Genomic DNA, 17,023 nt, shown 5'->3' on the forward strand with positions numbered 1-17,023 from the left:
AATCAGGTAAACAAATGTAATCTTCTGTCTGACCACCATCATCGGGTATGAAAACGCCACCGTATCAAACTCTTGGCTGTTCACAATCAGCTCAATCCCTCATCTTCAAAGCGCAGTCTTCTATCCTTCCTCACACAGTTCTCTTTTGTACATACCCTCGACTACATTGATCTTACAATCGGCCTCATTCAGATTAAAAAGAAAAGTTAAATACAAAACCCAAAAAAAAAAAAAAAGAATTTGAGTTCTACAGGTTCAATGCTGAGAAGCTCTCTGGTACTCATTTCAGAACAATCTTCACCTAATAAACAGAAATTCAATCAACCAGAGAAAATTAAATACATTTACAAAAAGAAAGAAATTGATTGATGAATACAAAACCCAAAAAAATTACCTTGAAAGCTACATGATTTTCGATCTTATTCAATACTTGGAAAGAACATGAGATCTACTTCTTCAGCTCAACTAATTACACCAAGAAAAGTATAAACATAAATCAAAAATAGGAAAAATCAACAAACCCAATTTTTTTTTTTTAAATGGAGAAATCAAGTATGGGATTTGAGGAGAAGAACCCACGAGCGAATTTGAGTTCCGCAGGTTCAATGCTGAGCAGCTCTCTGGTACTCATTTCAGAATAATTAAATGAGAAATTATAAAAACAAAAACTGTATAGAAATTAATGAAACAAAATGCAGTTTTTATCTTCTTTGAGAATAAGGTATTGAATTTTTTGGTGAAAAAATTTGGGGGTGATCCGGAATTATTTGAATAGGAGGGTGGGGTGAGTGGAAGAAAACGACTAGTTTTTTTAATTCTTATTTCTTATTTTTTCTAATTTAATTTCTAACTTATTTTAATTTAGTAAATGAAAAGTTAATATTTACACTTTTAGAAATATTAAAAATGTAGTCAAAGTCAAATTTCTTAGTCAATTAACAGATATTTGGATGAAAATCGTTTAAAATGGACACCGTTGCAACGTTTATAAAAGTTTGGGTTGACGATTGCAACAAAACAAATATTTAAAAAAAGTCTGCTAATGTTATAAAGATTTGGGGCCTCTGGTGTAAAAACAAAAATAACAACTACAAGATTTCGTAGCGCCCTGTCAAACCCATTGGCTTGTTTCGCCACCCCTTTTAAAGTGCTGTGCAAATTTTTCACTCCGCCAAGGTTCACCTCCACCGTCGCTGCCGGCAATCGCCATCGTCAAAACCATCACCAATTCGAGTCGATCTCCCTTATTGCCTTCCATTCACATGGGTGAGCAGACCCGGGGACAACCCGAGACCCAATCTAAAGATTCTAAACTTCCATCTCCACCTCGGCCCATGAAATCTGAGCCCAATTTGGACTCCAATTCGCAATCTTCGCCGCAACTAGCCCCCTCAACTGACCCCGCCATCGCCACTGAAGCCGGCGAGTTTTTGGAAAATTCCCAAAATCACACAAACCCTTCTAAGATTCCAATTCGACCTCAGAAAATCCGGAAACTGTCGAGTACCAGCACAGACACTAATCCCGCCGTCGACAAAGATTCTCCTCCACCTAAAATCGCCGTCGAAGAGTCCTCTTCAGTATCGAGCATCTCCACCGTTACTGCAGATGCTCCCGCTGCCACTATTAGCACCAAGAACCGGCGGCGGAATGCCTCCCAATTTTCTAGACAGCTGCCCCAGATCATCAAACCCTTGTCGGCCAATGGGGAGATTGAATTGGCCATTCGACACCTCCGTTCTGCAGACCCCTTGCTCGTACCGCTCATTGATACCCACCCGCCCCCTCAATTTGAGTTCCACCATCCCCCATTCGTAGCACTTACCAAGAGCATTCTCTACCAGCAACTCGCCTACAAGGCCGGCGCTTCGATTTACACGCGCTTCACATGGCTATGTGGCGGTGAAGACTCGGTTCGCCCTGACACAGTCCTTTCCCTCTCCGCGCAACAGCTCAAGCAAATTGGGATTTCTGGGCGCAAGGCTAGCTATTTGTATGACCTTGCTAATAAGTATAATTCCGGGATTTTGACGGATGAATCAGTGGTGAAAATGGATGACAGGTCATTGTTCACAATGCTCTCAATGGTGAAGGGGATAGGTTCCTGGTCAGTCCACATGTTCATGATATTCTCGCTGCATCGACCGGATGTGTTGCCTGTGAGTGATTTAGGGGTTAGGAAAGGTGTGCAGTTGTTGTACAGTTTGGAGGATTTGCCAAGGCCATCACAGATGGAGCAGTTGTGTGAGAAGTGGAAGCCGTACAGGTCAGTTGGGGCATGGTACATGTGGCGGTTTGTTGAGGGGAAGGGGACTCCGGCAGCTGGTGCTACAATGGCACTGGAGGGTAATATTGTGCAGCCATTGGAACAGATTGAGCTGCAGCAGGATGGTCGGCATCATCATCAGTTACAGTTTCTGGAATCAGTTAATGGCATTGGAAATCTCGGGTAGTTTTCCCCTTTAAATTTGAATTGATCGCATTTGTTACATAAAATTATCTGGATTGCATTAATGGCATGGCATTATTCATGTACATTTATCTTTTTATGTTAGTAACTAGTAAGTGTTGTTTCTCTAATTATTTATTTATCACTGGCTACTTAATTGTTATTATCCTATGTATGGATGACATTTAAGGTGAGTATTTGAATGTTACATGGTCGATAAAATTGTTGCTATAGTATTACATTTCTTGGCCTTTCTGTGGTACAAGTTTGTTGTGCACTCTTGAATGCAAAATGCATGTAATATGAGGTACTGTAGAATCTGTAAATGAATTATGTATTAACCTACAGTTGGTGAACGTGAAAATTTCTGTGAACTTCTGCATGATACTTGTATAGGAAATATCTTATCATTTCTCTGTTAAGTTTAATGACTTTTAAATGTGTAAAATCTAGAAGAATCTGCCTCGGAGAGATCAAGTGTATTACATTGTAACACGGGGAAGGAAACTTAAAATTTTTAGTCCATGTCATATTCCTTATCAACTGCAGTGCAGTTATGGAGATCTGGGGATTGTACACAAGGGCAAGAGAGAATTAGCGATTCTATCTCTCATTGATTTTTTGTTGTATGGAAATTCAAGGAGGGCCTATGTCTGTGAAAGAAGGGAAGGAACTCACTGTTATGTATCGTCCAGTCCTACAAACCGTAACTTGCAGATATCATATGATATACAAGCATGGATGTAACATAATCTCATTATAATGAGAAAGGGACAGAAACATCTGGAAAAATGCTTCAAACACGTACCATTTTCTTTTATCACCTTAGCATATGGATTAGTTGAATGAAGTTGAGTAACAAGTTTGTCTAAATTCTAGTAGAACTGATGGCGGTTTGACTTCTTTCTATTTCAGAATAATATAAGCACTTAAGGCACCATATATTGTTCAATACGTTCACGGATAATATTACTAATTTCGTCGGCTCGAATGGTTACTATGAGTATTTCTTAATTATTATTATTATTTTTTTGGTTAGATGGGAGTTTTATGTTTTGTGCAAACTTGAAACAAGTTAAGTGAGAAATGTTGTAAAGTTGGCCTTAAGGTAATGTGAAGAAACTAGAATGTGCAGTCATCCTCACTCAAATAACTTAGAAACATAGGTTGAGCTTAGTTAAATGTGAATTTTGAGAAGGATTGGCATTAAAAGATGGAGAGATGAAGAATGATTATGTCCATGAATTGGTTAAAATAGTGATAAATGAAATGGATTGAGATGATTTCAGTGCATTCAATGAAGGCCAAATACCACACATTGGGGAAAGCAATGGGATTGGTATGAAAGGTAAACAAAAAGGAAGGGATTTGACCTCAAATTACGTGGAATGAGAGAATTAAAATAGATGTGAACATTTGTGATTTAATTTATGAGATGGTCCTTGATAGAGTGAAGTTAAAAAATGATCCATGTAGCCAGTCCTAAATAAGCATGGGTGAGGTTTTATTGAATTTATTACATCGTCTCCAAAATTCTAATAGTGCTATTTTATTTTGATATTGACGCCAAGCAAGTAAAATTAAAACAAAATTATTTATTTTCTAGGGTAAAGCTTCATTCAATTATATTTTACTTTTTTGAAACCTATATTCACACGTGGTTCCAAAGAATTTTATGCCACTTGGGGATTTGCTATAATCTGCATTCAAATGTGACATTCTGATCATTTTCAGATGGAGGTATTCTTTTGAGACGAAAAGATGCCTACAGCTTCCCTGTCTATTGGTACCATAGTACAAAAATAACTTTCGGTAATTCAATTGAGATTATCCAGGTGAATGTGAACAATAGTTGGTTCTGTGGAAATGACTATTGTGGTTGTTTTGACATTTTGAAAGGATTGAGCTTGCTAAGTTTGGACGACTACATGCACAGTCATTGTTTTTAGAAACTGCAAGTGTTGAGATCTTGCAATTGCTGCCCGCTTATTAGATTGGAGTTCAATGGAGAATGCCAATAGCATTTATTAGGACAGTTTGTTTCTGGTTCACGTCCTGATCTTTCATTCTTTCTTCCCATATAGATTCACTTCTATCCATTTTCTTCTTCTGAAAAACACAACATATCATGCTATCTCAGATCAGATCCTCCCTGTAATGGTCCAAGAGTCCTGCAGCACGATTATATTCATATCAGGAAATGATTTCAGTAGACGTATTTTACTTGTTCAAAGGTTATTTCCTAATTGAAGTAGGAGAACTTAATTAAGCTTGATTATTACCTTCAATGTCTTCTGGGAATAGAACTTCTGAGGCAAAGATAATCTGATGATTAAACAAATGAATGGCAAACAAGAAAAAAACTGGCCAATTATCATTTTAAGAAAACCAAATGTTGGTTATTAAGGAATTCAAGAGAATGGATTAAAAAAGGTCGATTGACAAAAAAGGAAATAGTTTACGAGATATGACTTATCTTCATCTAAAGTATCAACATTAAAAAATATTGAACTTGAAAAAAAAGAGCAATTCCTTCCTTTTGAAATCATTTGATATATGAGATGAGTTGAATCTATTAATTCAAATTGTTACTTGTTATTGAATTGAGTTGCGTGAAGTTTTATATTTTTTAAATTACTGTAAAGAGTTTTCTTTTGTTGTTGTTCCATATATATCGTCGATGGCTCGACTGAATTTTGTTGTTGGTGGAATATTCCTAAAGTAGGTTTACGAGAAACCCAATTTTGCAATGTTTTAGCAGGCAGTTGGTTATTTCCAAAATGGGTTTTTTTATATCTTGCGAGCCCACACCTAATGCAAAGTAAATAAGTTTTTAGGAGCACATGCTTTACGATACTTGAGGAGGTTCTGTGAGGCATGTGCTTCAGTCAACTAAAGTTTACATCCCCGAAAAATTGCCTCACAACTTTTGAAGTGTTTTTTACTTGCGTAACTCTGAGGCGGGCCTCAATCGTGATTTTTGATAGTGTGATGAGTATAAAAACCCTCTTTAACTTCTATTCTAATTCATGGAGTATCATTTTTAAGGAATTGGAGGAATATGCTACAATATTTTTTCGAGAAAATTTCGAACATAAAAAAATACAATATTTCTTCTTTTCTATTGAATTGGTCATAACGGTTTACCTACATTCCATGAAATTTGCACATCAACTAGGAACTAATAAAGAGAGATATGATCCCAGTAGAAAGACATGAATTTCTTGTGGGGAAAATCATTGATGAGATGGAAAAATAATAGTGTATTGTTACCTGGATGATTGGAAGTTCCACCTAAAAGAATCCTAATGAACTTAAAAAAATGGATAAGGGCCCGATAGAAATTACTTAAACCACATTTGGAAAGTTTTTATAAATTGTTTATAATCGGTCAAATTACTTTTTATCCGCACATTTTGTGAATCCACAAGTAGTATTCACTTACCTACCACTCATTTTTATCTATTTGTACTTTTAAGTTGTTTATAAACATTTGACAAAAGTGCTTTTAGTTTTCGAGATCCTATTATAAGTTCTACCTATGTATCTTCTTATTGCCATCTCATAAGTTTATTGCATTTTATTGAAATTGATAGAATACACCAAATTAATTTGACTTTTCCTTTTTCTCCTTTTCTTTTTTCCCAAAGTAACTCTTGTAGCACTAGTTTGACATGAACCTAGTTGTTAGATCTAAAATATTGCCATACCCTTTCTATGAATAAGACAACCAATCCCGTGATTCACGGGATTCTGACAACTAGATATCTTCTTTTGTACGATTTTAATCAATCGTATATGTTTTTATCTTGTCAAGTTGTGGTATAGTGGAAACCAATTTGAGTTTGGATATGTATGAATAGTTCATCAAAGAAAGTGTAGAATATCAATACAATGTCACTTGGAATTTCGGAAAGTGATTAACTCAAATTGGGAAGTCCATTAAACTTGTTGCCATAATATCGACTGAAACTTTGCTCTTGTTGCCAAGTCGATGGTCGTAGCCTAATGCTATAGTCGAGAGGTTTGAGGTCTGATAGCAAAAGGAAGAATACTTTAATGTTGCATGCACCAAATCCAACGACGCCAAAGGCTAGAAAAAAGAGGACGAGTTCATGCAAAGTCCAAGGCATGAAAAGACCATCATAAAGATGAAAATACCAGATTACTTATTAGCTAGAGACGAGAGAAGAAAATGGAAAATGAAATTGAGACGCATTGCCAGTTGAACAACAATTGTGAAAGAAAATTCATTGATCACACCTGCTGTAAAGGAAGATGAACTTGCAATTTTTGGGACTATCTTGGGTACATTTTCTACACTGGCACAGGAGTCACTTAAACTAATCATCATTCTTGATTGTCTCCATTGTTCCCTACATGGATTGTAAAGACCCAAATTTTTACATTTGAAATCATTATACATGTACCGTAAAATAGTACTTTCATAAATAATGAAAAAAACATAATATCTTTTGAATGTGAAAGGCTTAAAACAAATTTTAAAGAAAGTACAATAAACATTGTTAAAAATCTTTAACTACTTAAATCATTACTCATTTTCATCCACTCAAGCACAATCCACCTTCGATCGCCTCGAACCCGCCTCTTTTAATTATCTATAAAATATTTAACATATACATGCGAGACATAAATTTCAGTAAATGAGTAATAACGAATTTTCATTTCATATTTAATTACGAAAAATCATAACGTACATATGGAGACACGAGAATTAAAATTCGAACTTCGTGGCTATAATTCCCGTGCGTAGCGCTACTAAATTCCGGTCCTTTGAACTTACACACATATAGGACCCTTATCATAATCATAGCTAGAATTTTTGTATCATCATATTCATAACATAAATTTCCGTAATTTAAATAATGAAAGAACAATTCGTACTACTACACTTACATTTCACTTGATAATTCAAAAATGATAGAAGAAGTGATTGTTGGAGGGAGATCCTTGAGCCGAGTGCTGGGTTATGTGATTGTGTAAGTGGATAACTAATTTTAATATGAAAAAGACGGGGAAGAGTAAAGGTGTAGAGACAAAGTGATAGAGATAGAGAAAAAGAGTGTAAATAATTGGTGAGGGATAATCCAATGTTGAGTTTAACTTCTATTTATAGTGCAAGCTCTTGGACCATGTATAGAAAATTGAAAGGAAATGGTTAGATGTTAGGCATAATCAAAGCATGATTGGCGCATATCTTGAAAGTTGTCAAATCAATTCCTTTAATCATGTAATCAAATCAATTGACTTGACTTGAATTTTGGTGTGAATAATGCATGTGGTCTAATCATTTTCCTTAGTTTATGTGGTCAAAGCAATTATTTTGCTTAAAATGTGGTGAATAATGCATGTGGTCAAATAATAATCTTTAATCATAGTTAATTGACATATTTACATATAATTTTATTTAACTTCCAAATTAATTCATCACTTAGGCCCTCAAACTATTGGTTAGTAATTAATAAGGTCATTAGACTTTAATAATAGCACACTTAAATCCTAATTTTTAATCTAACGACTAGTAATAAAAATTCGGGATATTACATGGACACCTTCCTTCCGTGTAGCTTGTTAATTCAATGTGAAATTCTTTATCTGCAGCTATCCCAACCAGAATAGCACCAGGCTGGCCTTTAACAAGGCAAGATTTAGTTTCCAAATCTACCCCTGGAACAATGACTCTGTTGCTCTGCAGAAACAAAGGCATTAATTGTCTGCAAAGCGAATCCAGGTAAAAGACCAGTACGGATATGGAGAAGCCAAAAGCCAAAAAGGGAAAAGCAAGAGAGCAAACAAAAGAAAAAAGTAGGACATTGACTAGAAGATTAATCACAGAACAACTGTGGAAAGGAGACATCAGGGTGATTGAGATGTGCAATAGCAGCCCCATGGCAGGAGACTGGCTGCGGAACGGAAACCACTAGTCCTGAAGAAAATAAGGATGGGGAATGTGGCCATTGAAACAATGAAATGCCCTGATTTTGACAACTTTACAGGCTTCAAATATTGGAATGAGATGAGATCCGAAGCAGCAGAGAACTAGTCGCCGTATAAGGGATTGTCCAGCAAAAGGAAGAGATCTATCATTTGTCGAGATTATAGTGATGTAAATGATGAAGATCTGGGCACTGATATGATCTCATAATCAAAGCTGTGCATGTTGAACTTTGATTGCCTTTCCATCATACACACACCGTTTAGCAATCTAGACTTTAGCTGCCAGTTGTGGCACATAATTCATTGGGTCATGACCCCTAAACCCCTTCATGCTTGGGATTGGAATTAATCCCCTTAAATCAAGAGATATGCTTTTATGTTGTCTAACAGTATTCATAAAACTAACAGCGATTAGGATGGTAGTGCAAAAGCAGCCCCAGTCGCAGGAGATGGGCTTTGGAACAGAAACTAGTCCCGAAGAACACAAGGATGAGAAATTTTGCCATCGAAAGAATGGAATGCCCAAATGAGACAGCTTCACGGATAGGGATAAGATTAGATCTGAAACAGCAGAGAGCCAGTAGCCATTTAAGGGATTTACCAGCAAAAGACAGATTATTCATTTGTCAAGATTATGATAATGTAAAATTGTAAATGGTGATGATCTGGCTAGTGCCGTGCATGTTGAAGTTTGATTGCTATTCCATCATGCACAGACCATTAGAAGTCTAGACTTTAGCCACAGTTGTGTCACATAGTTCGTGGGATTGTGACCCTAAATCAATTCATGTTTGGGATTGGAATTAATCTCCTTAAATCAAGGGGATATGATTTTATCTTGTGTAACAATATTCATAACACTAGTAGCCATTAGGTTTGTAGTAAGAGCTGTGACCTCCATAATTTGCATATTGTGTTGGATACCATTGTATTCACTATCTTATAAGTTCTTGTCATGATGAAACTTAATCCTGAGATTTATAAAAGAGGAAATGTGTAACTACTAAAAAGAGAACATGGGTGGTGTATTTGGTTTTACAGAGAAGTAATGGGTATGTTTATGGTGAAGCGAGCAAGAGTGAGGCCACTGGTAGTGGAAGAATAGCTTGTGTACATTGAAAAAAGTAGAAAGAAACGTTAGAGAATGCTGCTAACATTAATAAAGTAAAAATGAGGATTTTTGATTGGTTGATTCTACAGAGGAACTGGTGTACTAATGTTTATGTTTAGTGAAGAAAGTTATAGTTGCTTAACAGCTTCCATGGTGAAAATGAAATGGATAATGTTTATGTTTAGTGAAGAAAGTTATAGTTGCTCAACAGCTTCCATGGTGAAAATGAAATGGATAAGAGGAGTGATTTGTGTTTGTGGAATGAACATAGAATAAAAATGTAGCTTCCATTGAGCAAATTTAGTCATTTATAAATTTTAATAGTAAGAGAATGGTAGTATATCCCGCGAAATGGGGGAACAATAATGATTAGTAGTTATGAATGTGTGGTTGAAATTAATGTTTGACTTTGATCGAATTTATAAATGGTATGTTAAATTGGTTGCCAAACGGAGGCGTAGTCTTTTCCAAATGAATAATGAACAGTGCTTTACTTTTAGGATAGGAACTAGATTGATCTTGATTTTATTCTCGTGTTTCTAAGAGGGAGAGTTTTGTTGATCTGCCAATAGTGGAAAGAGTAGTCATGTTCAACAATGGTTGAAATTGTTTTTTGACATGGGATTTTACCCGGTTTTGGGGACTTGGATAAGAAAAACAGACAGAATTAATGGTTGAAGTTGCTGTCCGAAGAATCAAATGTATTGAATTATACAGAGTTGTTCACCATGATTTTAGCTTGTAACATGAACTTTATTTGATCAGGTAGAAAGGGCTATGATTTTAGCCTCCGTTTGGGTTTTCATTTTATTTTGCTAAAATCTAGTTTTCAAGAAATGAGTGATTAGTAAGTCGGTATTAATTGTGGGTGAGTCCACAAAATGTGTGGTTAAAATTAATGTTTGATTTTGAAAAGTAGAAATTTAGGAGAAGAAAATGAAACCAAATGGAGGCTTAGATTGCATTACAAACTTCAATTTGATTAGTTAGGAAAAATATGCTGACAGTAACCTGCTTTATTTGTAATTCGATCTACTTAAAAGAATTTTCTCACTTCCATTTGTTAGAAATTAGCATTCGTAGTTTAAGAGACAATACTTTTATGCTATAACAAGGACACTCTGACACTCTACTATATGCATTTTCTTTCTTTGGCAGTAGTTATATTTGATTTAGCTTGAAGTTATTTTGACTTCAATGGCTACTTCTCTGATTTAAAAGATTTTACCTTCAAAATTTAAAACTATAAAAGATACCGATTTTATTGAAAATAAAAGGTAAAAGAAAAATATAGTGTAACGCGCTAGGAGTATAAATGAAAGAAGTGGAACAAAGTGTCGCTTCGGGAAACATGGGTATTGTTATAAAGTTCTCGATTTTAAAGAAATTCCTGTTGTAATGACATGTATTTTTATTACTAGTCGTTAGATTAAAAATTAGGACTTAAGTGTGCTGTTATTAAAGTCTAATGACCTTATTAGTTATTGATTTAGTTAAATGACCTTATTGATTACTAGCCAATAGTTTGAGGACCTTATTGACTTAAGTGAAGAGTTGATTTGGAAGTTAGATGAAATCATGTGTAAAATATATGTAAATATGCCAATTAACCATGATTAAAGATGATTTATTTGACCACATGCATTATTCATTAAATTTTAAGAAATGTAATTGATTTGACCAAATGCGTTATTTACGCCAAGTTTCAAGCCAAGTCAATTGATATGATTACATGATTAAATGTATTGATTTAACAACTTTCAAGACAATGCACCAATTATGCATTAATCATGCTTAACATCTAGCCATTTCCTTTCAATTTTTGACACATGGTCTAAGAATTTGCACTATAAATAGGAGATAAACTCAACATTGGATTACCCCTCACCAATTATTTACACGCTCCCTCTATCTTATCACTTTGTGTCTACACCCTTGATCTTTCTCTTGTCCTTTTCATATTAAATATAATCACACTTATACGATCCCACACGTAGTATTATGAATTATTCTTTCATATTTAAATTACGGAAATTTATGTTATGAATATGATGATTCGGAAATTCAAGTCATAATTATGATAAGGGATCCTATGTGTAAGTTCAAAGGATTGGAGTTTAGTAGAACTACGCACTGGAATTATAGCCATGTTTTGAATTTTAATTCCCGTGTCTCCATATGTATGTTATGATTTTCTGTATTTAAATATGAAATGCAAATTCGTTATTACTCATTTACCGAGATTTTTATCTCACGCAAATATGTTAAATATTTTATAGGTAAATAAAAAGGCGGGTTCGAGGTGACCGGAAGTGGATTGTGCTTGCGTGGTTGAAAAATGAAGAATAATTTAAGTAGATAAAGATTTTAATAATGTTTATTTATTTATTTTAAATTAATTTTAATCCTCATATTTAGAAAAAAATTATATTTTTCATTGTTGTCATGTGCTTCTTGGGCTTTTATGTGTTATAAGGTGTAATGACCACACAGTTGTTAGTTCTACCTTTCTTTTTGTTAGCTGGACATAAAAAAATTCTGCGTCCAAATTCCATTTATTGGCTATTTCTGAGAGAGACAAATGAGGGCTCTGAGACTTCATAGAATCACATTGAGATTCAATGAGAGCCATTGCAATCAATTTCTGTACCAGAGGTTTTCCTTTTCCAGTGCATCTTTATATTCTAGTGCTACACTCTAGGGAAAGTTGTCCTATGAAATGGATGGGGGTGAAGTCTGCTAGCAGCCTAGCATCAAGATCCCTTGGTAACAAATATTATCCACATTCCACAGGAGTCTTGTATTCTTCTGTAGCTCAGAACTTGATATTTGTTGTGGGATTTACATGAATGTCTTCTTATGTATAGAAGTGATGTGTGATTACACAATGATCTAGCCCTTTGACCGTTTTGTTCTGTTAATTCTTACCCTCGCTCTTTACTGTCTGTGGGCATGTTGTTTTTATCTTTCTCACTCGTTATATTTTTTTCTTTGGCGAATCACTAATTTTATGGCATTTGTTTTGTGTAGCATTGTGTTTGTTCTTTTTAAGTTATATGGTTTTTCTCACTTTCTCATGGTACTTAAATATAATTTTGTATGCTTTTTTTTCTAGGGCACGCATTTGGGGGCAATGATTCTGAAGTAGGAGTTCCATTTCTCACTTCATGATCAAGAAGTTTGTTTGCCGTCTCCAGGTGATCAAGTATGTCTTCGATAGAAAATTCAACATGGCTATTAGAAGAGAAGTTTCAAAAGATTCTGGCTCGAAGAGTTCCAGCATCCATGATGTTTACTACCATGAACGGTATTCCTGTCATCTAAATTTTTAAATGTTAATATTGAGCAAGCGTGCTCAAGTTATTTAGGCTGTATTTATGTTCTATTTAAAGCTTGTTGTCTTTAAAGGACTGGAACTGAACAGAGCACCGACTCCCAATCTCGTAAATGATTGTTTAGAAACTAGATATAATGTCTGCAAGTTATTAGTATTTAACTTTTTAAATTTTCTTGTGAGGACTGAAATGTACAAGACATGGTTCAGTATTTTTGGAACTTGAGTTCCATACTGGACTTTCTATTCTCAGTTAGAGGTCAATATGTAGCTGCTTGAAATGGTTAGGCAATAAGATGGTTCCTTAGTTCACATGGGTAGTTGTCATCCAGGCCAGGCAGCATTTCAATATGAAAATTAAATATAAAACTAAAGCAAGAATGGAATCTTACATCTGCCAATGGTACACTGGCATAATTCATAACGAAGATTGAATAGCATTACATTATTAAGGAAGAAAAGCTTGTTAAGATATTGTCATTTGTATTATGTTGTCCCAAATAGGGGTATTAAATGAGTCCGCTTGGCTTGCTCACCTTTGAACTTGGCTATGTCCACATGGCGAGCTAGCTCTTGCTCGGGAATGGAGTGAGTCGAGCATGAGCCAGCTTGCTTGACAAAATTTTGGCTCGGTTCCCCCATTAGCTTGCCCCTTGGTGGGAAGAGTCAGTCGCTTGCGAGCCACTCAAAGTGCATTTTCTTTTTAAAACCAAAAATTACATTTTCACTCGTCGAAGTATAATTAAGATGTGAATTTGTATGGAAATGATGAACATAAAGAATTCAATTTTATGAAGTTGTAAAAACTTTTATGCTAACCTTGATACATAATGCCCGATAATACTATATAAAGTATATATTGATGATCGCGTTTGATACATAATACTAAACTTGCTGTATTAATAACAAATGGGACAAATTGGGGCCTTGTTTGGTTTAGTTAAATATTATATTTTTAGTAAGTTTTAATAAAAAGTTAATGAAATGTGTAGTTAATAAGTTGTGAATTTAATAAGATGTATGTTGAAAATGAATTTTTCAAAAAATGAGTTTTAAATATTGGGGTCAAGGGCTGAATCTTAAGAATTTGTTCTAGAATTAAGCATAAAGCAAGGGGGTGTATATCCCCCCCCCCCCTCCCCCAAAAAAAACCCCCTAATTTTTACTACGTTAGCATTCCGACCTAGAAACATGGTTTATGAAACAAAATTATTAAATGAAATGATATTGATTTAACAAATTTGAGATGACGAGAAACAATTGTTATACCCACGATGAAATGGTAATCTGACGCGATGAAGAGAACGAAACTATTGTTACCATATCCATGCTCAAGTGATACTTTGACTTCATAACAATGTGAGTGTTGCGACTAAGTGATTTTATGTTTATGTATTGCAGACTAATCAGAAGGGGAAAAACAAAAATGATATGCCATAGGAAGGTCATGTACTGGAGTCAAAGCTCATACTTATACTGGGATAAAACGTCAAAGGCTATCACATACTTAAGTTGAATGAAACGCTAGCGACCATATGTGCCCAAGGGTCATAACAAATGTGATGGACAATTCAGTTCAAACGTTCCATCATTCAAATGTGGGCTATTGAATTTCCGAAAGAATACAAATTTAATTGATAAAAAAGAGGGAAGTCGAGAAAATTTTAAAGTCCATACCGTTTTTGATGAAGAATGCAATGACAACGATGAATGCAAAGGATCGAAATGAAGATTGTAACATTGTGGCACCGATGAAAGTTGTTACAGATTGAGAGGATTAGAGCAAATGCAGCTCGTGCCAAACTTGACAGTGAAAGAGTTGAGGCTGCCACTGCAGCTAAGGAGAAAATTTTTGCAACTTCATGGTCATCAAGTCATTCAATGTTTGCAGTGGGTTTTATTGAGGCATGAGCCTGACAAGAAATTTTTTGGAAGATGGTCATTTGAGAAAGAATTATGCTGATGCTGAGTGTATACAGCACCTGCTGTATACTCAGCTCGACAGCCCACTCATATAAGTGGCCCTCGTGATTATTTTAATCATGGGCCCACTTATGATGTGAGTGGGCTATCAAAGATGATGTCAAAAAGAGTGTACATATAGCATAATTCTTTGAGAAAAGAGAAGAAAAATGAAAGAAATTATGAATATGCAAGAATTGACTAGTTTTGGATAAGTTTTTGTATAAACATTGTTGCATTAGTTTTGATTCATTGTAATGTGATATAATTTTTACATGCACGTTACTGAAGATAACTTGCCTAATGTCATGATTAAGCACCACTCTCTTTGATCTTCTACTGTTGAGTGCAATTTTGTATTTCACTGTCATGTCATTTTCATTCCACAAGCATGTATCTTCCTCATACCGAAACTTCATTTTATACTTTTAAGTGAGTGAAAGCAACAATTTTTATTTTAGCAAATACTAATGCCACAATTGGTATTTACAAGTTGGTGATCGCATCAACGTTGGTAAAATTGAAAGGAACTCCACGTCTTTGGCATGAGACACCCTTGCCTTTTGCATGGCTGTCTTACATAAATTTCCTGGATGATCACCGACATTTTGACTATTGGTGATTTTGATTGAAATCAAGATATGTTAGTTATTCAGGCGAAATTTAAAAGCGATACTATTGAGGATCATTGACATATACCTTTGTAAGATATTACATATTGTTGTAAATGGAAAATCTATTACCGAATGACAATTGTATTCATACTGCCCTAGAAATTATTACTGTTGTATCCCTAATTCTTCCTATAAATATAGTGTTTTGGTTCTTAATAAAATACACACAAGTCTATTTGATTTTTATTCTCTTTTCTCGTTTTCTCTATTTTCATAACACGTTATCAATATGAAAGCTTAATTTTTCAAAATCTAGTGATTATAGTAATAGTTTTATAAGTATAATCATCTATCACATATGCCAAAATTAATTTGAGGACATGTAAATTGTTTTATATATACACATCACATTTGCCAATCAATTCTGACGTTTTTTAAGCATAATCAATTTGTATCAATTTGAGCAGCATTAATTTGTTACTGTTGCTATTCATATTTCCTCTGTCCTTCCATATACACGATTTTTCTCGTGGTTGAGGAGCTGTTTAAACTTCAAAGATAAATTCGTTAACAGTAGACGACATATCTTATTCCAGTCCAGGGGCGGACCCACATGGGGTCATGTGGGGTCAAATGACCCCACAAAATTTTGCACTTTTCTTTTTTACAATCTACTTTGATGCACTTTTCGGGATGTCAAATTAAGTCAAAATATTGCATTCTCAATATCATTTTGAAGTGCTCATGGCCTAATTTTTCACTCATTAATGGCATGCAAAGTGGTCAACTATAGCAAAAGTTATGACATGTTAAAGTAGGGCGTTTGAAATTAGTATTTTGAGATTTTTGATAATATCCTAACTTTAAAAATTCGTTTGCAATCTTGTGCTATTTGAATCCACAAATCGTCTATGCCATGTAAAAGTTTGTTTCAAAAACTACATCGTTTTCATATCGAATGCTCCAAACGGATATCGAAAATAGTTAAATATGTATCAAACGTACGCCTCAAAAAAGACGTCTAACTCGTTTTTTCTTTTAAAAAATTCAATTAATTATTATTTTTACACGATAAATTTTTCAATATAATTTATATCGTTTCATTCGGAAGTCTTACATGAAATATAACGTAAATTTTTTAGGGTCGTTACGGATTAAATGCAATTTGAATCACTTTCGAATTATATTTGCTTTAAATTTGAATTTCATTTACTTCCTGAACTAAACTTGAATTTTATTTCAATTCATTTAATTTCTATATTCAATTTAATTTACTCAATGTTAGCTCAACATTTGCTAATGAAATGATAAACAAAACTATATAAGTAACAAAATTTATTTAATAATATTAATAATGATGTAATTATATGACTTTTTAAAGTGTCAAAATACATATAAACTTATTTTCATTGATATTATGTTGTTTATTAAAAAAATTATTTTTAAAATTTTGACCCCACAATACTAAAGGTCCAGTCCACGCCTATTCCAGCCCATCAGTTTTCTTTTTGAAAGGTACGAAAATGGTCCTTGTCTTCTTCTTCTTTCCTTTTTTTTTTTTTTTTTTTATTTTTTTTTTTTGGCCCTAAAAATTC

General features: G+C 34.4%; 1 protein-coding gene across 3 annotated transcripts; it reads left to right on the forward strand.

Annotated features, from left to right (window-relative positions):
- Positions 1-1,109: 1,109 nt before the first annotated feature.
- Positions 1,110-13,164, forward strand: LOC111394668 (putative DNA-3-methyladenine glycosylase YfjP). 3 transcript variants are annotated; one of them, XR_002702661.1, is made up of 3 exons: positions 1,110-2,449; positions 11,798-11,872; positions 12,634-13,164. XR_002702661.1 is itself a non-coding variant. In XM_023020595.1 (2 exons), exons 1-2 carry the CDS (start codon positions 1,263-1,265, stop codon positions 8,178-8,180), a joined length of 1,296 nt encoding a protein of 431 aa, XP_022876363.1. In that variant the 5' UTR covers positions 1,110-1,262; the 3' UTR covers positions 8,181-11,782. The 3 variants fall into 3 exon arrangements, 2 of the variants coding, with proteins under 2 accessions (XP_022876363.1, XP_022876364.1); XM_023020595.1 differs by lacking the exons at positions 11,798-11,872; positions 12,634-13,164 and adding an exon at positions 8,072-11,782; XM_023020596.1 differs by lacking the exon at positions 11,798-11,872 and having other exon boundaries at positions 1,111-2,449.
- Positions 13,165-17,023: the final 3,859 nt, after the last annotated feature.

The sequence above is a fragment of the Olea europaea genome, chromosome 5, assembly GCF_002742605.1.
Source record: "Olea europaea var. sylvestris chromosome 5, O_europaea_v1, whole genome shotgun sequence".
Lineage (NCBI taxonomy): Eukaryota > Viridiplantae > Streptophyta > Magnoliopsida > Lamiales > Oleaceae > Olea > Olea europaea.